Genomic DNA, 26103 nt, shown 5'->3' on the forward strand with positions numbered 1-26103 from the left:
TAGACCCGACCAGAAAAGCCATGCCTGGAAGGAGATGGTTGGAATTGAATAGAAACCTCTCATGTCCTGCTGAAAGCTAATGTCAAAAATCAGCACTGCCGCGCCCCCCCCCCCCCACAAAAAAAAAGAGACTGGAAGGACTGCTCATGAGGGATTTTTGTTTTCAAATAATATTTTTCATTCCATTGGTTTTTGCTCAGAGTGGGACACAATAAACCGCGCTGACAGGACCCTCTTCTCCTGTCTAGGGTCCACTGTCCCTCACTTTACAACAATGACACCAAAGACGTCCTGCTGAAAGCTAATGTCAAAAATCAGCACTGCCGCCACCCCCCACCCCCACAAAAAAAAAGAGACTGGAAGGACTGCTCATGAGGGATTTTTGTTTTCAAATAATTTTTTTCATTCCATTGGTTTTTGCTCAGAGTGGGACACAATAAACCGCGCTGACAGGACCCTCTTCTCCTGTCTAGGGTCCACTGTCCCTCACTTTACAACAATGACACCAAAGATGACATATATATTATGGAGACCAGAATCGCTAAACAGGTGATGACTGACCTTCTAGTACCACCTGAACATAGTCTTGAGCAGACATCTTGTCCTTGCGCACAAAGCACTGGTAAGCTCCACCATCACTCTTGGCCATGCCATCCATAATAAGGTTCTCCTGGTTAATGCCAGTGATCCGGACATTGTTACCAGGGTTGATGATTTCACCATTACGATACCAGGAGAGCTCCTGGTCCTCGGTTCCCGTCACGCTGCAGGACAAGGACACTTGACTACCAACACTGCTTTTTACTTTCCGTGGGCTAATCGTGGCTTTTAGTGGTTCTGAAGATTTAAATCAAAATAAGAGAGAGGGAAAGGGAAACAGAGAACATTAAGTATGCACGTGCATTTATGTGCAAGTAACAAATTAATTCTCAATTAAGGAGAATAATGAAAATCACAGCCATACCCTTCTGAAAAAAAAACCCAACCAAAACAAACCACAAATAACAGATGACTGTGCTTGCTCTAAACAAGCATTTTGGCCACCAACATCCATGACACAAAACATAGATCTATAACGATAACCTACTTAACGTGATATAATCCTCTAGACCATGCCTGAATGAACAGTAGGAGCAGATCTACTGAGTAACACCATTGGTGCTGAGGGCCTAACAATGGCACTACACATGTTTTGGGAGGGTAGGACATTACTTCAGATTAGTTCAGTGTGGACATTTGAACTGATGAATTAGGTGCATTCCTGAAGCTCATCTTCTGGTTTAATTTCCTGCAAAAGGAACCCAGTTCACATATTTTAAAACCACTCCCTGATGTGAACAAGTGCAGTAAATGTCAATAACCAGGAGATTAGCTTTTAAGAGTGGAAGATCCACACTCAAATGTTAATATAGGTGCACAAATAGACATCTGTAGGATCTGTCCACATGTAAGTGTTTCTGTGTATGGGCTCACTAAATTTTCTGCTTCAACTTGGGAAGACTACAGTATTTTCAAATCAGCCTTTAAAAACAGTAGGACATAGGTAATGCAAGTTTTATATTGTAAAAAAAACCAAACAACCGAGGATGAACAGGGTTGGAAAAAAGTCATAAACGTAAATGCAAGGATAACAATCTTTATCCTGCCACCTAACAGTTACCGGCATTACTGAATGCAGATCTCATCTCATGCTTTGCATATTTTGATTTGACTTCCTAATTAAGGTAAGGGACTACTATCAACAGAAATACCATCTCTGATACTAAATACATACCAACCTATTTATTTTTTTTACCAGTTTGCATGCATGCATACACACACATGTATACACATACTTATACATAAAAATTTCCTCAGGTGACTCATTCACTTTACGGAACATTTTATAACACACGTATGGAATAAATCTTTACTGGCCCATTGGGAACAGAGGCCTGGAAAAAGCCATACAGGTCAGTGGCCTCAGTCATTCTGGATCACAGACATGTATGTGACAGACTTTTCTTCTACAATAGTGCAGAGAAACAGTTAATCTGTGCTCATATGCATGTTACAAGTCACCGAACATCTCCATGTTTCGTTTCCTATCCAAAAGACCACAAAGGCTCAAAACTGCCAATGACCCATTAAACAAAACAGACACACTCAAGTGCACCACCAACATCTCAGAGCCGTGATGATGCAAGAAAGTGAACCACATCCTCCATTTCAGAGGAGGGTAAAACTCCTGTGCTTCGCCCAGCTGTTGCTTCCTGCCAACCTGATCCAGAAGATATCTACTGGCTGTTTGACCACTGAGTCCATAAGTAAAATGTATCATCAGGCATTGGGGATACTTTTGGTATCACTAGCAATACCATTACACCGTGTCTCTGGAAGTTTTGACTTTGTATCATACAACACAGACTGAATTCAACTAATTTTTCTGAATACATTTAGAAGCAAAGCTCCTCTGTTATAATTCACGAATTATTGGTCTTTGATCTTGTTTTTATTTTGGCCAAATATATTATGTGTAAGTATTTGTGAAGATATTTTTATGGCCTGAACTCTTCACAAACTTCTCCATTTTCAGTTTGCTAGTCATGCTGTATAGGTGGAAACGTTAGTTCACAAAGCATTATTTCTATTCCAGGAAATAATTTTTTTTTAACAATAGAAGAATAACACTTTTCCAGTGCAGTGCTTCTGAGTAATAATTATCTTTGTAGAATTTGTGAAACATTCAGAATATTCACACATGAATACTCAACTGAGGGGAGGTATGAGTGTTCAATATTACCGAACAGCATGAATCATGGCAATGAGAGTTTGGCAGCTTTATTCATGAGAACATTTGCAATTTCTTTTTAAGCATCCAATTCAAGCTTCTAAATTACATATCCTCCCTGTGATAAATTATATAGCTACATTATAAATTGCATCTATTTGCACTTCTGATCGCTCAATTGTCCAACGAACTCATCTCCACAGAGCCTACTTTCTGTTGTTCTACAACTCTGAGAAGTTTAAGCATTGCTAAGGTAAAGTAACAAAACAGAAGGTACAGCAAGATACGGCAATATCTTCCCTGATGCAAACACCCAGGCAAGAAGTGGCCCGAGAGCTTAACTCAGTCCAGGACTTACGTTTTACATACAGTCGCCCTATCATCTCAGCAGTCCCATAGTTGTTCCACACCTCGCAGACGTAGTTGCCTGAGTCCGAGGGACGTGTGTTCTCGATCAGCAGACCTGTAACTGTCTGCCGAAACCTGCTGTCAGGCTCCCAGGGAACGTTGTCCTTCAGCCAACGATACTTTGGTGCGGGGTGCCCTGATGCTTTGCAAGGCAGCTCCACTCGCTGTCCTGCCATGGCTTTACGGTGGTCAAACCCATCTAGAATAGATGGAGCTGAATTCGCTGGATCTGAAAGAACAAACAGCAGTTTTCAATGGGAGCATTAAAATTCTTTCGTTCACCAAGCAATATGCCAATATTTTTTCTCCTGCATTTTTTGACTCACTAGCCCAGTGTTTTATGTACTACAGTTTGTTACTGTGACCCAGCCATCAGTCTCTAATATCTCAGTAGTGGCGGCTGGGATCCACCAGCATGTACTACTGAAGCATCTCATGACCACTTGGAAATCCTCTCACTGGGTTTTTTCCAGGTGGCAACCATTTCTCTGGTCATCCTTCATGTCCCCTATCAGAGGAATGGAGAGCCAGAAATGTGTTGCCTTAACAATTATTACTATTATCCCTTCGCTATTCGACTAGAATGAAACCAACACATTCTCCATGCTTCTCAGTGGTCTGAAGGCTTTGAATTAAAGGAACGATTTATTCCCTTGTCAGGAGAGAAATGGGCAAAGACACAGGAATTTCTATCTGCAGTCTAACTGACAGACGAGCCTTTTCTTCTTCTCTGGAAAAAGAACTTAACGTGACAAGACCAACATACAACTTAATACTCCAACTTTCTGTGCTCAACTTACTGAGAAAAGCAGTTCTTAGACCAACACACTTGTGTAGCACCTGGCATATATTTATGTATCTCACAGAAGTCTGTCAGAGTGCCTTCACCAGAGGTGCATGTACCCCACCAGAAATAGTACTCTGTGATTTCGGCTTTTTAAGTTTGAAAACGTTTGGAGGAAGAGGCTGACATGATTTACAGTTTTGTGCAGCATGCAGCATGATGGAAGCCCATCCTGGAGCTATTTCAACATAAATACTGAAAAATAAATCAACAAATATTCATCTAAATATTTTCTCATCACATGCACCCACTTTGCTAAGAGTTCTGTCTCACAAAGAAACTCCACATGCTGATCAACCCTTTTTACTCCTATCTGACACACTGATCTCTTTTTGGGTATATCTACATCATAATTGCCTGGGTGTAGGTGTGATTGCAACCATTTTGACATTTTCAAGTGGTCTTTGACATAGCTAGCTCAGGTACTCCTCACAGGGCAGCTGCAGCAGGTTTATGTTATGTTAGGAGCTGGAGAGATTAAAGGAGCAGTTCATGCTGAATTCAAGCTACTCAAGCAATAGCGTAACCAGTACCTGAGCTAGTTTAAAACTAGCTTAGATATATCTTCATGAACTGCAGCCACACCTGGGAGGCTACACTTGAGAGCAAATAGCTAGAGGCACTATGCAAGTTATACTATCAATCAAGAAACTAAAATTGTGATGGTAAACAAATGGGCTAAGTAAATTTTATGTGAATATCTAGATAAAACCCTAAATGCCAAGTTCAATGAAAGACCACAGAGGTTTTTCTGCTCTCTAGATGCCAGCAAAATGTTGAGCCACTGAAGGCAAAACCACATTCAGTTTACAGCAACTTGCTGTCTGTCTCATTAGAAACATGTCAGCCAGTAGTTAAACAAATGATTTTGCATGCATCAGTAGCCTCAAGGTCCATATTTGGCATCAAGATGGGTTACATTTTTGAACTTTCCATGCTGTTTATGTCTGGCTGAGTGAAAGCAAAATCTGCCAGGATGCTATTGGGAAAGCCAGTGTCAATTTGGCTAATTGATTAGCCAGCTCCTTTCTCGCCTTTTCGGTCATCAGGCATCTATGTTTTCAGTGCATGGATTCTTTTGTGCAGCCTGAGGAATTAACTCAGTAAAAACATAAGCATGCAAGAAATTACAGCTCTGGCTCTTAGGAAGGTTACATCCACACAAAATCAATTTCTTCAATCGAAAGTAATAATTAAATAATAAAAAAAGTAGAACTGCCTTTTAAAGGTATTGTCTGTGCATTCCTACTCAAAACCCACAGTAGCTTTGTATCTTCTCCATATGCTTTTAACTTCAAAAGACTTTGTGAAGGATATATGTGGCCCCATTTGCAATCCTTTAAGTACAAAAATACAAAGTACCGCATGGACTTTGAAACAGGATGGGCACCACCAGGGGAGGAATTAAAGTAATGGTAAGGAAAAGTTGTGGCTAATAAAAAAAACACTCTGACAGCCTCCTAGTTTGCTGCAGAGAACTGCATATACTTCAACGCTGGGCCCAGGCAAAGAGTGCAAACCCCTCGGCCAACAAGCTGATGGTGACAGCAAAGCAGCTGCTGCCCTCCTGTCCCCATGCCTCTAAAGAAGCCTGGGAAGCCAGGCGGGCTGCCCAAGAGCTGGGGGCTACAGCAGCAGATGCCATCCTAGTTTGCTGCAGAGAACTGCATATACTTCAACGCTGGGCCCAGGCAAAGTGCAAAACCACCTCGGCCAACAAGCTGATGGTGACAGCAAAGCAGCTGCTGCCCTCCTGTCCCCATGCCTAGGAAGAAGCCTGGGAAGCCAGGCGGGCTGCCCAAGAGCTGGGGGCTACAGCAGCAGATGCCATGGGAGGCACAGCCCCCTTCTGCAGCTACCATTTCTCACCCTTCAAGAACAGCACACCAGTCCCTGGGTCCTCTATCCCAGGTTCACTTCGCTTCACTTTTTTCCTTCTCAAACTGAGCCTTGGCAGGAGCAGCCCAGCCTGGAGTCCCATCCGCAAAACAGCTAAACTGGGATTTGCCTACGTACTTGAGAAGCCTTGAACTGGTTCTTACAGAGGAGGTATTTAAAATATATTCAGGGATACACAAAATATGATTCCAGTGACCTGCTTTCTTGCACTCTGTACTTATATGTTTAAATGGATGGTAAAAACATCTCTTTGGGATGTCCTTGGAACAGACTCCTATTTAAAGCTCCTATATTGTATATATTCCAGTTAAGGGAAAAAAAAAAAAAGCAAAGAAAAAAAGAACAAAAGAAATCATTTGCAATCACCTGCAATGAGGCAAATAGCAAAGTAACATAACCCAATTCCAATACATGGTATGGACTCTTTTGAATGATTATTTTACTATGCTTTAACAGTCAGCTGCAAATGACTTCTAGGAAGGACAGCGGTGGAAAAACTGAGGCAAAATACTGTTCTAAAATATTCTATTTTGGATCTTTGAAGGACAGAGCAAGAAACTCATTATGCTTTCAAATTCTTAAGGATTTTTTGGAGGGTGGGGATTAAAAAATGGTAAAGATTTTGGGAGCTGGGATTCATGTCTGGACAAAATTATTTTTGGAAAAGCACGCTCTAATGGGCATTAGAGGAATATTCTGTAGCATGTTAATGGCCTTGGTTTAAATTTTATTTAGAAAGGCCACAAGATTTCAAGGAGATGTTCTTACTCCAGATGAAATTTGGAACTTTGCTTTGGTCATAGGCATACTAATTATTCACGTGTATTTAGTATTATATGCACTTACTTTTCTCACTCTTTCAAACAATAATGAAGCTTAACTCATATTAAAAATGTGGCCGAGAGACTATGATCAACATCCACCACAAACTATTTCATCCCCAAATAAGCAAAGAATATTTATGGATGTAAAAGGCAGGCAAAAATGTAGGTCTGCCCATAATTGCTGCACTTGTTCAGTAGACTAACAGGACTGGAAATCAGAGCCCACTATATCTCTAATAGAGAATAATTAAACCCATTGAATTAAAAAAGCCAGCTATTGCACACAGGTAAAATTTCCTATTTTGGTTTCATCTGTGGAGGAGAATAGAAAAGGGAACTCCAGACAGAGCACATCTTTTAGGGTGTTTGTCCTGAATTACAAACAAGACAGAGCTTTCATTTTTCCCCTTTTGTTCAGCAAAATAACTAGTAATTTTCCTGTGGTAACCAAGATACAAGCCTGATTTTATTTATGTTACCACTGGCTCAGCCTTAGCATGATTTCATACGGAAGCAGACCATATTATGGAGCCAGCTAGAAGGATAGGACCCTGCCTATCCTTATAAGACCAAAGCAGGCAGATTGTTGTGCAGGAAAACTACTTCTTCATCTGGCTGGGAAAAGCAGAGGCAGGAGTTTTACCCACAGGGGACACATGTCAGAGGAAGAAACTCCTGGATCTGACTGGTAAGTGATTCTAACCTGAACAATCACACTATTTTTTTATCATTAGTATATTTAAATACTGACTTGTGTGTTCAGAGGGCTCCAGAATCCTTCAGCAATGACCATTTTGGAGGAGGGCAGGAAGTATGTTACTGATGCAAAACCTTGTGCCCACCTCTGTCTCCCTTAGGGCTCTCAAACAGAGGGTGGAGAGCTGAGACCTAATCACTAGATTTTTTTTTTTTTTCTGACAAAGAGACCAAAAGACAAGAGGACAAGGTCAAAAAGAGAATGAACCCACTGACTGTTAGGTTGTGAAGGTCACCATACCCTGACTGATCCTTAGGGTTAGGATCTTTAGGGCAACTTAGTAACAGTGAAAAGGAGAAAAAGCACTGTGGGGCTTTCAGTGGTATGGTGGGCATGTCTTTTGTAAGGCAGGGATCCAGGGAGAAAGAAGAGAGAGTCTGGGATACAGCCTTAGCTAACTCTATGGATGTGGGAATACGGTTGCAGATTTGCTCACATGCAAACACAGGGTGCAGTTACAGGCACCCAGCAAATGAGGGAGAGGAAGGGGAGATGGAGAAGAGCTAATCCTATACAGAGATGTTTGACAGCAAGTTCCAAACCCAGGCCTGGGGTCTGCTCCTCCTTCTCACCTCACCCACAACTGGCACCTCCTCTCACTGAGACAAAATGGGGAGAAAGTGGGATTGGAGCAGCACCATACTGACAGCCCTAAGTGTTTGGTGCGTGTGTGTGGGGAACCCAACAGTCCATCATACACACAACAATCAGGAGATGATTTACAATTACAAGGAAAAATTAAAATACCCCATCTACCTTCTCATTTTCCTACCTGCTGCACAAGGACATTTGCCCTGGGACTCTTAGCTCTGCCCACAGACAGCCAGCAGCTAACACTCCTGCCTGCCTGCAGCACCCTGGGTGGCCTGGGAAAGGTCACATACTCCTTTCGGCTGGAGATCCCTCCTGGAAGCAGGGGAACACACTGTTTTCCCCTGGGAAGGATTGTGATGAATGAAAAGGAAGGCTGAAATGCACCTCAGTTAACCTGGGACTCTAGCAGTGGAAATATCTACAGCTGTGCTAAATGTCCTGAGCTCCTGCTATGGTTAGCAGAGAAAAATAGGCACCATGGGGCAATTAATCTCACCCCAAAGTGGGCAGCTGAAGTAGGTCAGATATACTACCCCTAAAAGTGTTCCTCTCCTTTGGTTACAAAGGGAAGTTAAGGTGACTAGACACTTTCACTGCACATGTCTACTTTTAATGGGATGAATCCCATCCACAGTCCTTTTATAAAGTACTCTAAACCTACTAAAAATCACTGTGCTATATGCCAGTGCACCCTACAGGCTTTCTGGAAATATCTAATACAAGGTGAAAAACAGAAAAAAGTATTTTAAAATGGAATACTTTATTTTGCAGCAGCAGCTCACTGCTGACCACTTCTACCTTCCGTTTGATAGACGACTTGCTTGTTAGTGCATATGGGCACAAGAACCTGCCTTGCCAGTTTAGCACACTAGAGAGAGGCATATATAATACTTAATTTAACATAATATATAAAGGACCACCTGATACAAAAAGTCTTGCACTGTTGCTTTGTCGTGTTTCTCCAGTGTATCTGTGCCTTGTGATACATCGGTAGTTGTACAGTCCATCTTCATTCTGTACATCTAAAATATACAAGGCTCCCGTGGATGTGATGAGAAATCTAGGTCCTGAAAGACACAAGAATTTGCAGTGTTTAAAATATCTGCAGGTTGTTACTGTGTTCTGCTTGCTCACACTGGGGGACAGACGACACACACTGGAGGGTCGTGAAGGTTTTTTTGCCAGAGTCTAGAAGCTGCCAATTGTAAGTTTACAAAGTATTCACTGCAAATGCATATAAAGATATTAATTCATGTGCACTTCTTATAAAAAGGGTAGGGATCTGCAAGGAAAATGTGAGAAATGAAGGAAAGAAATGTGCCATGGTCTATATCACAATCAACAAACGATATCCAAGAGGCATCTGAAATAAAATACAGGGTAAAGAACCAATGCAGAATTTAATCCAGTTTAATTCAATATTGTAGAGTGATATGATGGCAATTCACCAGCAGAGCTGTACGTGTTAGAAAGACGGTCTGGGACGGCATGCATAATAAAACAATATTAACCAAAATGGCATTTGTTGTCCAGGTACACCAGAAAATTGAGAAAAAAAAAATATCATAAAAAGTAAAACTAAAGGGATCAGTGAAAGCAAGAGAAACTCACAAAAGGAGGAAGTTTTTACCCCCAAAATATGGGACATATATACTATGTACTATAAAATATACCTGGCTCCCAAATTAGGAGAGAGAATACACAAAGATGAAACCCATTACGAACTAATGTTCAGTAATATGCAGTAACAAATATTTCCTTTTCTTCAGAGATGTATTTAAGCAATGACTTTTTAATAATTAAGTGTAGTCAGGGTGCTTGCGCACAAATGCATCAGTGGGAAAGCAATCCAGCAGAGAAAAGACAGAAAGGCAATGGTATCATTACAGAGGGCAATCTCCTTTAAACCACAATCTAAAAGAAATGGAAAAAAACAATTTTAACAACCATTTAATGTCACAGGACAGGACTGGCCCTTAGAGCAGAGAATACTGAGTAATGCAACAGCAGCCCACCTCTCTCATCCTTGTGTGCATACTGAATTATAAAATAACCACAGTGGTGACTTGTCTTGGCTGACCCTGTTCTCCTGAAAGTCAAGGCACAAGCATGGAGGCAGTTAGGTCACAACTTTGGAAAAGCATAAACCACACTGCACACATCCTTCTGAAGTACCTTGTTTGTTCAAATAACATGTGCCATTACTAAGAAGTATATTAACAAAATAAATCACCAGAATGGAGGCATAGAAGATGTTGAGCTACTTGCCTGCTGCTGAAGGAGAAGAACTGGGTGAGGGAAGGTGTGAAGGAGGAGGGAGGACTGGATGGCAAGAGCACTCTTCTCAGCCATGAGCGACACCATATTTCAGCCTGGGGGGTTTACAGGCTAGGGAGGTTCATTCTTATACAGAGGCCATATCGACTTCATATGCCTCTGAAAATTTAAGTGCTTGCATACAGAAGGCGCGTGTTTCAACACAAATTACTTATAAACAAATGTACTGTTGAGTGTAGTAGGAAAAGCACCTGAATAGGAAATATTTCAGTTTCACAGCCAGGTGTCTGAAATACAGCATTGAAAAGGTTACATGAAAATAACAAAGCTATCTTGCATCTTATATTTTAATACATTAGTTGTAATGTTTGGAGGAAATTATATAGACAGTTAATAAGTTAAACCAATAAAATTTGTTTTACCTAGCTTCTCAATTTCTAATAAGTTCTTTATTTACTAGTCACAAAATAGCTTGGCTTGACCAAACATCCTAACGGGTTTTCTACAAATACCAGGCAGCTGACAGCTACCTACTAACAACCAGAAAGCATAGTCTGCAAGTGTGCAGGCAATCACCTAGTGAACCCCCTTAACAATCACAGGATTGTTCTTTACCTGCTGTCAGTCATACAGCCCAGCTCCAAAGCCACAGCAAGGGGAATCCTATTGCCTCTTAGGGAGGCAGGCTTATAATGATTTACACAGAAGAAGTACTTCCTGTTGATCAGAGAATATTTCTTTTTTTTTTTTGGTTGATTCTCACACTGTAACTCCTAGATATAATGTAATGTCCTATGCTGAGTATGTCTTCCTTTTCCTTTCACAGTCCCCAATTACTCAGACATAAACACTTCTCCCATTCCACCCTATCTCCTCATCACATAGGTACTCAACATCTGTACCCTTTAACAAGGTTTATTTTACCCCTAACTCTAGGTTAGAAGGATATTTAGAATTTTGGTGTGAAAACCACGGGCAGTTTGACTTCTGTGTCACATGCAGATTATGCACTACTGAAATATTCATAAAGCAAGTCTACCTTTGCCAAGAAATATATTGTAAGGACTACTGGTAATTAAAGCACAGTTGTCTCCTTTAGTCTGTAGGCAGCATAAAATGACAGCTTCAGGAGATGGGAATCACATTTAAGGACTTTACTTGGGGTTAATGATGGGTATGCAGCAAAGGCAATCTCTGCTTGCTTCTGTTTCCAGCTGCGTGAGCATTAACCAGCTCTGTATTTCAGACAACACAGCCGGTTCAGACGTGTGCTTGCCCACAGCGATGCCACTCGGCTGGCAGGGCTGCCAGGCTGCTGAACCAGTGCTGCATATATGTATGTACCATGCAGACATGCCCTCTGCAGCCCGGTCAAGACTTAGATCGGACCTTTCAAGCTGGGATGTAACCCAAACTGTGCGGGGGTAGGTGTTGGTGGGGACACTGCTCAGCTGCTATCACATCACAGGACCAGGAACACATAAAAAGGTGCTAATAGGATGGTTGTGACCATTTTGGTCCCTCCAGTAAATCTGCACATGCTGTGCATTTGTGTCAACCAAGTGAAACCTAAACACCTGAGAGGCAGAAATGTGCTCCTTGTACAATGGCTTCACGTAGCTTTCTTTTTCTGGGATCCAGTTTCACCTTTGCTAAATATACATAATTCCATTTCTACAAAGAGTCACACTGTTGGATACTACTACTATACACAAGTTTAAGAACATACAAATGTGTCCAAAGTTTAAAAATTAATTCCTTTCTCTATGCTTTTCTAAAGCTCTCACTATTTTCAGATCCTCTGCACAATTTTGAGATATGGTCTATACAGGCCATCATTAATAATTAAATTTGTCTCTCTTCTTAGGATAAGCATGAAGCAACTGTCACAGAAGTTAAGTTAGAAGATCTAATTCAGAGCTTCCCTTAAAACTGCCGAAAGCTCACTTCCTCAGCATTTCTACCTTGTACACGTTATTGCCGCTAATACTTGCACTGGAATCGAAACTGGGGAAACGTGGAGTGGCTACTGCCAGGTTGAAGAATATGTATAGACTTGTGGGCTATTTCCAGATCTCATAGGACTGACTTATATTTGCAAGTGAAGCCTTCCCTCCTCAGTCCTGGAAGTGAGTTTCCTCAGATGCGGTTATACATCTGGGTCAATGAGAGTGGGTACGCTTATTAAAAGCCTGCCACTTAATAAAAGAGGTTTGTGAAAGCTGTGCAGAGCCAAGAAATTGTTCAGTGTTATCTTGCTATATTTTCTAGAGAAGCTATGAACATACTTGAGCTATCTAACACTGCCTAGATGATCTTCCTGTTGGAAATTACTCAGGCAATCGTATAATAAAACCTTCACTTAAAGCATTATCTAGAGATTTTTGCCTCACCCTCTTTAAAGATAACTAAAAGTAAATAGTTATTGCCACACATCAGATGTTATCCCACAGTACACATTTCTCACCAACACACATTGTGTATAATTGCAGGGCTAAAGCTTTTCCTTTTCCTCTCTTCTTCTTAATATATTTTGCATACTTATGCAATGCTTTAATAACCATACCTCCTTCTACTGTAAAAACGCGAGACAGAAAAGATGACAGAAAAATAAAAGGGGAAATGCATGTAATTTCTGTCATCTTCTAAACGGAGAGCATTTTCATTAAAACCGACAGGCTGTCAGCTGTGACAAAGCCAAAGTGTTGAGTGTTCTGCCTTCTGTACTTCAAAAAGTGTTTAGAAATGCACCAGGATGGGGATCGACAAGCTCTTATTGCCCTGTTGATCTAGGGGAGTGCTTTCTTCTTGAGGCGCATTTAATTTAATTGCTCTTGATTTGCTGTAACAAAGTCTAATTTTTTTGACTTACCTACTTAATAGACCAGATAAGGATTTTTTTTAATGGAACGTCCTTTCAGATAAACTGAAGCTTTTTGTTTGTTTGGCTGTTAGCAGGCTTCAAGGGAGGAAGGCTGAGAAGCCTCCTTCACAGCAATTAAAAAGAACACTGTCAAAATACAGCTCATAATTCCCATTTATTATTCCTCCTCAGTAGTGTTTGTATTAATGCCTTAAAAATGTGATTATAATAATTTTAGTATCTGATTTTCAGAGATGTTGAAAGCTTACTTCTTTTTTAGCTTTCACTGATTGGTGCCTTTGAAAACCTGGCCCAATCTCTGTAGTATGTATTTCATTCAAAGAGTTCAAAGGATGTTAGGAACCTTTACTACTTTTTACCTTGGTGAGGTGGACAAGCATATGTCCTGGTTTCAGCAAGGATAGAGTTAATTTCCTTCCTAGTAGCTGGTACAGTGCTGTGTTTTGGATTTAGGAGGAGAACAATGTTGATAACACACCGATGTTTTAGTTGTTGCTGAGCAGTGCTTACGCTAGTCAAGGACTTTCCAGCTTCCCATGCCCTGCCGACTGAGAAGGCTGGAGGTGCACAAGAAGCTGGGAGGGGGCACAGCCAGGACAGCTGACCCAAACTGGCCCAAGGGACATTCCATACCATGTGACGTCATGCTCAGTACATAAACTGGGGAAAGCTGGCCGGGGGGGATGCTGGTCGGGGACTGGCTGGGCATCGGTCGGCAGGTGGTGAGCAATTGCACTGTGCATCACTTGCTTTGTGTATTATTATCATATAGGGGGGAGAGTGAGCGAGCGGCTGCGTGGTACTCGGTTGCCCACTCTGAGGTTAACACGACAGCATAGTAACATATTACTCACTGTGAGACTGAAAAAAAAATATATAGATCCAAGGACTAGAAAGACCATTAGAGTCATTTATTCTCACCTTTCATGCTTCACCCATTAACTCCTGCATCAAGTCCATATCTGGGAGTTAAGCTATAGCTTTTTTAAAAAGACCTCAGTCATGATTAAAGATTTCTTGTTAGTGGACAGCACGTGATACCCCTGGGCAAATTATTCCAATGGTTAATTATTCTCACTTTTGAAAGTTAGTGTATTGTTTGTGGTCTATCTGGCTTTGAACCCAGCTATTGGATCTTACTGTGCCTTCATTAAAGATTTCCTCTGCAGTCAGAAATCTTCTGCTCATTTAAGTACTTACAGAACATGAGGAAATTACCTCTTAAAGCATCTTTCTCCTTAATTAGTTATACAGATTGAACTTCCTAAATCATTTACTGTGAATTATTCATATCTTGAAATATTCCTGTAGTTTTTGCCCAACACCTTAATGACTTTTTGAAGTTCTTTTTCAAGTTTGGATCATGCACATAAGTTCAGTAGTGGTTCTGATAACAGTGAATGCAAAATGTCACCACTCTCTTCTGTACAAGTTTTCCTTCTGCTTATACATCAAGGAATTACAGTAGCCGTCTTATCAGTGCTAACTAGCTTCAGTTATTCATCGAAAATTGTGATCTCCTTTTCAGAGTCATGGACTTAGAGAATAGATTTCCCCCATTCTGCAGATACAACCTAGTGTCTGTCTGCCTTGACACTAGAATTGGCCGTATGAAAAACTACATGTTCAAATCAGACCTCTTTATCACACAATCTTAATCTCCCTACGCAACTCACCAAGGCATATCATCATTTACCATTACACCAGTGTTTGAACAGTTTGCATACTTTATTGACACGTTTCCTTAAATTTCATTCATTAATTGAAATTTTATGTTTTCATCTGAGATATTACCAAACCACTTGTTTTGAAGATACATATTGCAAAGTAGTAAGACCCTGAAGAGAACAAACGGGGAAGAGGGGGAGGAAACTGGGTCGTACCTAGGCTTGACCAACCTGAACTAACGGCCCCAAATCCCATGACATTTCAGAAACACACCCCTCATTTTACTATCTGCTGGCTAGTGCCCTAAATAACCTAGTGAATTCATTAAAGTTGAGCTGCATTAGCAAATCGTCTGTTCATTTCTTTAAGTGAGAAGAGGTCACATTAACAATTACGAAATTGCTCTTATGTAAGGTTTTTAATGCCTTCCATTAGACTGTATAATATCAGAGATTAAAATAAAATTTTACATGTCTGAGTAATAAGTTAAAATAATTCTGTTTAGGTTTCCTATGTGAAATTGTTCTCATGTATAATTCATAACAAAATGTGAACACTTTCCTGTCGAATTAGTGCATAATATTCCTGTATGAAAATGAGAATATTTTAAAACTGTAACATTAATTATTCTTTTATCATGCTTTTTTCCCCCCAGTATGCTGTTAGTCTTTAAATAGGGGTAATGTTATCCTCAAGATGGTTTAAAAAATCATATTTGATTTTCACTTTGTTGGAAACACATCTAGCGGCATTATGTTATTGCAGTCTAAATTGGGTTGATAGAAATTAAGAGAACAGATGGCTGTTCTAATCATGTGCCAAATGATAATATAGAACAAATAAACTTTTATCAGCTATACTTGTCACCTCCGCTGGATAGAACTGCTTCTGCTAAGCAAGTTTCTAGCATGACCTGTGCATGCAAGGGGAGAAACCTCCCCACGGAGCCAGAGTAACCTATAACTCAGTTTTATAGCACTGCTACAACATCATTCTCAAAGCAAAACAATCTGCTGCTCTGGGCATGGAAAATGTGCTAGAAGCAGCCATGCTTAAACTGTGCCCTGAAGTCACAGTCCTGCGAATGCTTTTGATACACAAACCAAAGATTAGATGAGGAAAGAGAGGCGTGTAGGGAAGGAGGGAGGTAAGGATTTCACTTTTCCTAGCACCACTCACATAATGCGCTCAACCTACATGAGACACCTGGGGTGTTGCTCATAGTAGGTGGTGCAGATGGTCAAAACATGACTGTGCTCCTCTGAGCAGCACAGCCTCCCCCCTAGGGATGTAGCCAAGCTCGCAGGCCCTGCTAGCAGACCTTACAGAGGATAAAATTGATTTTTTTAGCTCCTCATATTCCCTTAGCTCTGGGGTCTATAAATTGCACCTTTGGAGTGTGTTGCCCACTGCCCCTCTCCTTGTCTGGGATACAACCAGCAGCTGACTTCCAGGAGAACAGGAGCAGGAGGGAAGCCACAGCACTGCCCTACAGCCAAAGGACAATTAACTTCCTTAATCAATTAGAATGAAATTAGCCCTCCCTTGTGTTACCACCTCCACCCTTCAGGCACACCTGTTGAAGAACCAAATACGTATTGCATTACATGGCCTGGTCTTTGTTTTGATAACTAGAGAGGCCACCATGAGCATGACTCAATTTCTGGGAGAAAAAATCAGTGGCAAAGCTTCTCAAGTGTCACCATAGTACGATGCTACTCATGAGGAATTAAGGTCTTTGACCTTTCCATTTTTTCCTGACACAATGAAAGAAATAAACATAAAAGCTGTAGGAAGTTGTCTGAGGCAAAGGAGGCTGCTGCCATATTTGAGCTATTGTTCTAGGCTCCTCAAAGCTCACAAAGATGTATGTCTATCATAAGATGGAGCTTTCAGGTCTGAAGTTTTCTTCGGTTCCAGAGACCCAGAGTTTTCCCTTTTCCTTCTGGTTTTTTTTTGTTTGGTTTTTTTTTCCCAGAATTAAATTTGAGAATTTATAAAACAAGCCAGCAGCCTCACATGAGGTATTTTGCTATTTTACGTAGGCACATAATCTGTTTCGAGTTCAATAAAAAATAACTGAGGTTATCTCTCTGCAAAGAGTTAAAGACGGTTTATAAACTTTTCCAATCCTACGGCCTGACATGGTTCCAGTTGTAACAGATGGATTCTCAACTTTGCAAAATTTATGTAGAACTGATAGCTCAAAACTAAGACAGATTTTTTTCTTACACCATCACTCTTTAACCCCTCACCTTCTGTACCTCAGTCAGGTTCCTCCTCAGGAAACATCTATTTTGGTGGCAGCTCAGTCTGAATCAGGGGGTGCAAGTAAATCTGTTACTGATCAGTCACCCTGCCCCTCGGCCAGTGGAGGTCAGAGCTGCTCAAAGTGTGGAAGGTCCAATTCAACCATCATCACCATCTCCCTAGAACGCCAGGAGAGGAAAGGAGCAAGGTCATGAAATATTTTCCACTTGATCCTTGAAAGTAGAAAAGCTTAAAGAGGAAAACAGTTAACATAGAATTACGATTATTTTGGCACCTATATCTCTAAGGAATATTAGGGACCAACCATGTCTTTCTGCATGTCTCCAAAGAAAATGGATTTAATGAAATCTAGATACCGTGGTGCTTACTTCTCCATTCCAAAATGGTTTACTGTCTCTAATAACTTGAAATTTTTCCATAGCTACAGGTTCCAGATTTCCCTTAATGTTTTGTATGCAATATTACTATGCTAAGACAACAAACCTGCCTATTTCTTGCATATAGAACCATAAAGTGAATAAAATTAAAATGAGAGAGAAGGGGAGAAAGAAACAAAGAGAAAGAAAAAAGAAATAAAAAAGAAAAAAAGAAAGCAAGCAAAAAAAAAGCAAAAAAGAGACAGACAGGAAGGGGGTGGGGGAGGGAGGGAAATGAAGCTCCAGTTTTGGCTTTATAAATTGAACTGAGAGATTATCTGCTGAGTCAATTACAGCATTACCATAGGAACAAGAGTTGTGATACCATGTTGAGTTCACATTCAGACAGGATGAGGCCTGAACACAATGCTCAAAAATCAAACAGGTCCTGAAAGATGGTGGTATCTATATTCATGGTTTTAGCTGCTTTAAATTCAACTGTAACTTGAGTTCATTTGTGTTTCTGTAATCACAGAATAAGGAGATACATGTGAGTATCAGTGCTATTACATGTGCAGTGCTACCATTTTCTGAATAAGTTTGGATACTAGGATAACAGCCATTCTGAAAACCAGATTGTTAGACAAATTACACAAATCAGAACACATTTTATTGCCCTCTTCATGTTTCTGAGACTGCAAAAATGTATTTCATGCCAATTGTCCATACCAGTTCCACTTATATGATGTATGCAGTATTCAAGTTTTATAAAGGAGGAATAAACATATTCTTTTTTTTTTAAAGCATAAATAGATGCAGGAGCTGTATTTTTGTGTACACAGACTAGGTTATGTTAATTGTTACTTCTTTATGATTGGATAGTATAAATGTGACTGATCACACAATGTTTATATTTAATTGTTCACCCTCTTAATCTTTTATGAATATATTAGGCATGAGCAGCTACAGTTCTACAGTTGTCTACCTGCTGTTGTTAACTGTCAGTCCTCCAGGATATTAAATAAAACTGCCATAATCTTTACTACTGCAGTTTTAGACTATTTGGGTCCTTGCACACTTTGCTGTAGAAGCTGCTTTCCTTATTTCAGCTAGAAAGAAAGCAAATAATTTTAAATCACTAGCTAGTTTTAGGGGCTCTGATTAAAGAGGATTTGGCTTTGCCCATGATATATGGAGCTGTCTAGAGGATTAAAATTTGTTCTCTCAGGCTTTTGCTGGTGCATCCCAAGTAAATAAATAGCCTGCAGCTGACCAGTGGCTTAGCACAGATAAACTTATGCTTTACTCTTTACAACATCAAGGAACATAACCCATCTCTCCTTCTATCTGCCTGTAAATTTAAACACAAGCTTGTTAAGTAAAGGGAGAACCTCCATCTCCTCTGGCATAAACAGCAGTTGGTTTATGTCACCATCATCAAATGTGCGCCTTAATAGTTTATAGCTTGGAAGTCATTGTACATGCAGAATACGTACTGTTATAGACAATATGATCAGAATAAATCACAGCCTCGCATACACAGAATTACAAGTGCCACCAGCAGCAGAATTATTTTGACTAACTGCAAATAATCAATATTATGCTACGTTAATTAGAGCAGCTGCAGCTCTGTGGCCCCACATGTTTAACCACATTTATTCTGCAGGTAACTGTGAAGGTAATGAAGCATCTCAACCTGAAGAAACAGTTTTATGAGAAATTTAGAACAGTTCCCACTTCCCTTCATGAAAAAATCTATTCAAAGATTCACAAGACATCTGAGTATTCAGAATTCTTATTTAGGGTACATGCAGTAACTAACAGACAAAGCCTCATATGGTACATTCTAGCGTAGTATTTTCACCTAATGACTTATTTTGAGAATGTAAAATTAGGGAAACCTAAACAGGTTAATTTGGTTTTAGGGTAATGACTTGGGAAGGAGTTATCATCTTCCTTGCTCAATTTGAAAAAGTAGACCTATGTTGTTTGGATAAAAAAATATTCAAAATATTCACTGTGGGAGGAAGTAGCTCCACTAGGAATTAGAGCTAAATAAATAATTTCCCCTGCAGACTCTTGGCCAGTCCCCTGGGGACAGAGCCCAGTGTTCAGTGAATAATTTTTAAAAGGAAGAAAAAGCAATTAATGATGTACATTTCCATCTTTTTGAACAAGACAATAGTGTTAAGTCTATGGAGTCACTTTTCAACAGCTCTTTAAAAATCAAAATTTTTTTTAACATTTCCCCTACCATTAGCTGCATACTACTTTTCCTCTAGGAACTTGCCCATTCTCATACACACTACTTTCCACTCTGAACATACCCAGCTATGAAATATGATGGGGACCTACTTCTGTCACTGGTTTGCCCTTCCACATAACACAGGTGAGGCACAGAGCTCGATTTCATACATTTTGTGTTTTTAACTTCTTTCAGCTCTGACTGCCACTCATACACTTACCATTTTTTAAAAATAGTCCCCCGACAAGCTAGTCCCATCTTTTAGGACTCGATACACGTTTTCCTCAGTATAGAAACACACAGAACCCTCATTGGGTTTCCATACAGCATAGCATCAGAACAATTGATGAAGCAGTGTTTTAAACAGAAGAGATAGAGCATCAGGATGACAGTAGTAAGAGCAGAAGTATGTAAAGATTGTTCCGTACTGTATAATGAAACAAAAGAACTCCTACGGACCCTGGTCCAATGAAATCACCCAATAAAGGAATATTAGAAAAATAGCAACTAAGTATTTTACAAGATAAGTCACATGTATAATCAACTTTACTGGAAGAAAAAAACCCATACGCTGATTTTAAATTGAAATAACTGCAAGCAATTCTTGAGAATCTGATTGCAGACTGTATTGCATCAGCATATGGGGATTTAGCATAGCATGCATGCAGACCTCACTTTTTGTGGCTTATAAAGTTTTATAATTCTTACAACATTTCAATAATCAGAAACACTCTGAATGTGAGTTATATTATAATATTGTAAGTAGATATGGTTATCACACTTTATTTTCTGTGCTTTGTCAAGTTAGGCTCTTTGTTGACATTTTTGGCAAACTAACTTTCTAATGATAAAAAGGGTTCAGTAAATATAACTTTTCAGCTTGGATTGAATTCACGGTGTGATTTGTGCTGAGCATCAACTCAAGATTATGGGGTATTTCAATCCAACTTAATTTCAAAGATATATGTGAGGTAAAACTAGGAAGGATGTGTAGTTCCAGATCTTCTCACAAAGATTACTTTGATTCTGTACTATTACTTTCCTTAGACTGGCAGCATAAAGAAAAATATCATTATAAGCACAACAAGCATCATTCCTTTAGAATAAAGGTAAGTATTTTAGGGGTTTTTTATTGCCTTCTCTGAACTGCTCAGAGAATCATGACTTGGAAGCCTGTCCAGATATCAGGAACGTTATGCAAATATGCCCAAATACATTTCTCAGGTAATTTTCACCATTTCCCTATTTTTATTTGATTGGGAAATTGAGGCACAATAAAGCTAATTGATTTGCCTAACCTTACCTTGCATGTTTGTGGCAGATTTGGGAATCCTCTATCCCAGTCCTGGGCTTTGGGCATAAAAACATCCTTTCTTACTCCTCATTTTACATGCTGTGCCTGAAGACCTGCCAGATACTATTCAACCCTTTGTGTAGGTACACAACAAGGACACAGTTTGAATACGTAAAGCTCTGTGTATGAGCTAAATGTTACTACTATTCTACTGTTTCAATTGTCAGAGTGTTTGCAAGCACGCTGTACCTGTTTTGTTTGCACTGTTGCTCATTCTGTATGAAGACCTCAGAATAAATTATTTTGAAAATATAGCCTTTTGCCTGACTAATGTCTGGCAAAACATAGGCAAGCCTATGTTAAACATTCTTCTGCTTTTCCTGAGCTTTTCTTGTACGTAAAGATACAATTAGTTCTACAAATGATGAAGAACATCTATTTTGTTAATCCTTACAGCTCTTTTTTAGGGTTGCACGGCACCATTTATTAAGCAACAAAAGCCACTATAATGTGTTTTCTTGTATGTTTTAAGTGATGAATGTTAAGAAAACAGAGGTGTTCTAGAACAAACTACTGCAACCTCATATTCTAAATATTAGACTTTAGGCTGAAAGTCACACAAAGCATTTTTTCCACTTCTAAAACTTATTTTTGAAGAAGCATAGCATTAGATTAAAAAAAACCCAACAGAATAAAAATGTCAAAGTAGAGAGAGACCAGCATTGCCTGGACCCTAAGCAGTCTTCCTGAGCAGTCATTGTCTCTTTCTTTATCTCCACAGGGCATTAAGGAACATGTTGAGTCACAGAGTGACCTTGCTTGTCAGCATTATATGACGTTAGCACAGATGGCCTTGACCATGTTAACAACATTGATACATGAAGATCTATATAATTGACGTTTCTCACATTCCCAGAAAATGCAAGCAGCATAAAGTTGCCTAAAGAGGCTTGACCTGACAGAAATGCCTACACATGTACAGCATGTTCAGTCCATCCAAGATGTGCAGAATCTGAAGAGCGTGCTTTGCACCGATGATCAGTGTAGTGCAACTGTTGCAGCATACACAGTGTAAGTAAGTCAAACACATCCATGACCCCTTGCACAACTGTAGATGTAGAACAACAACGGCCAACTGCACGCATGGAATTTGTCTTTAAAGGATTAGCACATGGGGATAAAATACACCTTTAAGTAGAGGAGCATTATGAAACTTGTGAACCATATACATGTGTCTCAATTAATCCATCAGAACATGGCTTAAAAGGGATTCAAAGTCATGTACCAGTGGTCTGTTGTTCTTACTTGTGCATAACGGTTGCTCGAATAGAGATGTGACTGTACACAGTGCTTTAAATGCGTAAGGTCTAAAAGTACTCTTTTTTGGACAAATTCATCTAATGTGAGGATATTCACCCAATTTGCTTCAATGTACTTCTTTTTCCTGAGAAAACACAGTGAAGTTTTGGGGACTTGATATTTTACAGGAGCATTCAAAAAATGCTGGTGTCACTTAGATAAGAACATTTAAAAATAATTATCCCTATTTTTCAAAACCAGGCAGCAAAAAAGTAATGAAGAAAAAGCTCTGAACTAAAACTGTTTTTCTTCTCTTTTCTTGGTATTCAACTTTAATCTGGGTATACTCTTTTTTGCAGCCAATGGCTTAGGAAAGTGAACAGTCATAAATGAATCTTATAAAAAGAAAATTAACGTAGCAAAATCTGACAGCTGTATGGCATTTATTCTAAGCAAATTCTGCATTGGTTCAATCTCTTGAGCAACTGTTATTTGGGTCAACGTTATTGCTTTCATAGTTCACAGTCTTTATCTCCCAGGAGAAAGCCAATTTTTCTTCACTCCAATTCTCTTAGGCAGAGCCCCAAGAGTTTGTCACTGACCCTAGGATTTGCATTCTACACCATGTCCACAGTCCAGACACAGTATCTCCCTCCCTAGAGCATTTTCATTAAAAAGGTGGAACATCTATGCAATCCCTGTAAATTGAGCCTTGTTGACTTCACATTCTTTCTGGGGCAAAGGGAGTATTGTACAAAGCACAGCACATTGCAGAACAAAGAACACAGAAGATAGGAGAAAAAATAAATAAATAATATCCAAAAGATCCAAAAGTCAATATACTGTGTTTCATTTCTTTTTCTTTCTGACAGTAGCATTGGCCCCAGAGTCTAGCAAGGAGCAGTTCAATAATAACGATCTAAGGCTGGTCTTCAATAGAGACTCAACAGCTGACAGCTCTTCTGTTCAAATCGACAAGAGCACAAAGAAAGACTTGAATAATTAATTGTAAATGGTTGGATGTGATCTGATTGTATGACCAACCTGTTACATTGACTTGCTTTGACCTAATCTTTCAAAATGAGATATTAAAGCCTAAACTCTTCTACACTTTTTTCCTATTACCTGGCTAGGTCTTTTTCTGTGGCACAGTCTGCATGAGATGATAGGTGCCAAAGGAGAGACCTGATTTCACTTGAGTGGCTAGGACTCTCTACTGCAAGCCTGCCTGGTCTCTATAAAAAGTACTTTTAAATTCTACTGTACAGATGCAGCCATCAAAAAAACCCCAGGGATGGGGAAAGACAGTGACATTACCAAAGGTAACAGCTATTCAATAATTAATTTCTTTCTACTTTAAAAAAAAGTTAAATGAAAAGCTACCCTTTCTCACTTAATTTCTGAAATACTTTTTAGCTAACTTTTCCTAGAATAATTTCCCATTTAAATAGAAGCTGCAAACACCTGACCATTCAGAGGCAAGCTATGCGATTAACACCATTTCAAACATAATCTGCACTTATTTTTTCTAGGGACCTAATATGTTAAAATGCATGACTTTGACATAGCATTGTCTTTTAGCTCAGATGCTACTTTTTCTGCATCAGCAACCCTCAAGTATCAGTGGCACAATAAACATTTGTTTAACCACCATTCACCATACCAGGGTGACAGAAATGGCAGGTACTCAATAATTTCTGGTTGCTAAAGTTCATATAGATCTTTTACTATGAAAATGAAAGATTGCTATTTTTGGCTGCCCAAGGTCTAAGAATGTGTAGTTAAATGCCGATTCTGTGTTTTGAAGGAGTATTTGCTATAGTTAACTGGTAAGCGCTTGCTACACTGTACCTTGGGAAACAGATTTTTTCAGTGATGAATAACAAATATTTTCTGTAAGACCCAGGCTTCGCTCTCCCCTTATTCAGACAAAATTCTCACAGAGTTTTACTGTGTATGGGAAGGATGACTGACTGAGGAGTGCATATTTTAAAGCTTGTTTAATAGTTTGTCTTCTGAACAACTGACATCGCTTAAATGGAAGACAATATGGTTGTTCAGGACAGTCCTGGTCGTCTCACTGTATTCTAGTCCCAGCTTAATGCTGCACTATAGCACATAGGGTATAGAATTGAAATAGTCTCCAGTGCTTAATTATAAAAAAATCCCCTCTCTCTTTAAAATATGGCATGTTTAAGGCCAATACTACCTCTTAAAAGACAGTAAGTTTTGAAGAAGAAATTGGAATATAAGGAAGTAGAACATTCCTTTAATAAGATGATAAAATTTTAAATTACCTTAATTCTTCCTCACATTTAAAGTAATATTCTGTGGAGATGCATCAGCTGTTTCTTACCAGACTGTACCCTGTGGTACATATTAGAGTTGCTGAAAAAAGTATTTTGCAAAACTTTTAGGAGCAATATTTGCTTAGACTATAACCTCAGTTAAATATTTATACATTAATCTTCAGTGTTATGTAAGAAAGTATCCCATATATGTGTGTGTGCACATGCATGTCCTCATGCAGGTGATAAATAATAGAAGGTCCCTCGTTATGATAAATTATAGAGGAGATGTATAATATATGAACTAAAGTTAACAATGGGAAAAATCTTTCACACACAAGAAGCTGGGGGGTGGAATTCAGTGAAGTCCCACTACCTGCCAGAGAGAGGTGACAAACAATTAAAATTTTAGTTCAGAAAAATAGATCTGAAGATTTCATAACTGTGCAGCTTTCTCTGCTCTGTTTATGGAAACATCCTCTATCAAAGCAACTGCAAAAAAAGAAATACGAAAAAAGTAAATCTCACTTCTCTGAAATAATGTTGAAAATTTGGCAGGATTCAGGGAAGAGCTGCAAGAATGATTCAACAGCTGGAAGCCCAGTTTTACAGTTGTAGCCTTAAGAGCCAAAGACCTTAGGTAATGAAAAAGAAGCTTATAAAAAGACATGACAACAGCCTGAAGGATGAGAGGGAAGGCTTTTAAATTAGCAGGTCAAGACGTAACAGCATACCCTATTAGAAGTTGAAAACTAAATTGATTGAGAATAGACAGAACATGGAAAATTTAAGCAATAGGGTATTCACAAAAAATACCACAGTTCATGCAGAGATTACAAAGTGGGTATAGGAACTCTATGGTAAATTCTAGGCAGAAACATGGAAGGTCAAAACAGTTTAAAAGATTGTTTAGAAAAAAAGCAGAACATTTGTCTTTCCTATGAGAACTTGGAGACGTGCAGGAATTAGACAGTTTACTGTGGCAGAATTAGAGTGAACTACTACTGAAACTCTGGCCCCAGCATGTCCCTCTGAGCAGCCTGGCCCCTTTACTCGTGTGCCTGGAAGGCACCTGGGGAGCACACCATTATGGGGGGCTTTCTTCGGAGGCGTCCGCTTCTGCATGTGAAGCCAGCTAGTAATTTGAAGACACTTGCCTTTGGTTTCTAATTTGAATTAATCAAAATTTTATCATGGAATTAGCTCTCTGTACATTTCTGGACACATCTGTCCCCTTCTGTGCTAAAAAGCTTCTGAGTAAAGAAATTCCTAGAACGCATGAGCAACCCTTTCTCTAACTTCTGTGTTCCCGACCAGATCGAATGTATCGCATTCACACAAGAATATCAGAACAACCTATGCTAAAATAAAGAAGCAGGGGCTTGAAAGTAGCAGCACCTTTCAAAAAATGAACAGCGCAAATAT

General features: G+C 39.5%; 1 protein-coding gene across 1 annotated transcript in view; it reads right to left on the bottom strand.

The window, feature by feature from the left end:
- Positions 1–26103, bottom strand: part of DSCAM (DS cell adhesion molecule) — a 416982-nt gene that overhangs the window by 193141 nt on the left and 197738 nt on the right. The window contains exons 4-6 of the mRNA XM_009283090.1: positions 9017–9163; positions 3129–3407; positions 562–837 (exon numbers count right to left, since the gene is read on the bottom strand). Of these exons, the coding sequence (XP_009281365.1) occupies positions 562–837; positions 3129–3407; positions 9017–9163 (702 nt within the window). The remainder of the gene's footprint in view (positions 1–561; positions 838–3128; positions 3408–9016; positions 9164–26103) is intronic.

The sequence above is a fragment of the Aptenodytes forsteri genome, unplaced genomic scaffold, assembly GCF_000699145.1.
Source record: "Aptenodytes forsteri isolate BGI_AS27 unplaced genomic scaffold, ASM69914v1 Scaffold2, whole genome shotgun sequence".
NCBI lineage: Eukaryota > Metazoa > Chordata > Aves > Sphenisciformes > Spheniscidae > Aptenodytes > Aptenodytes forsteri.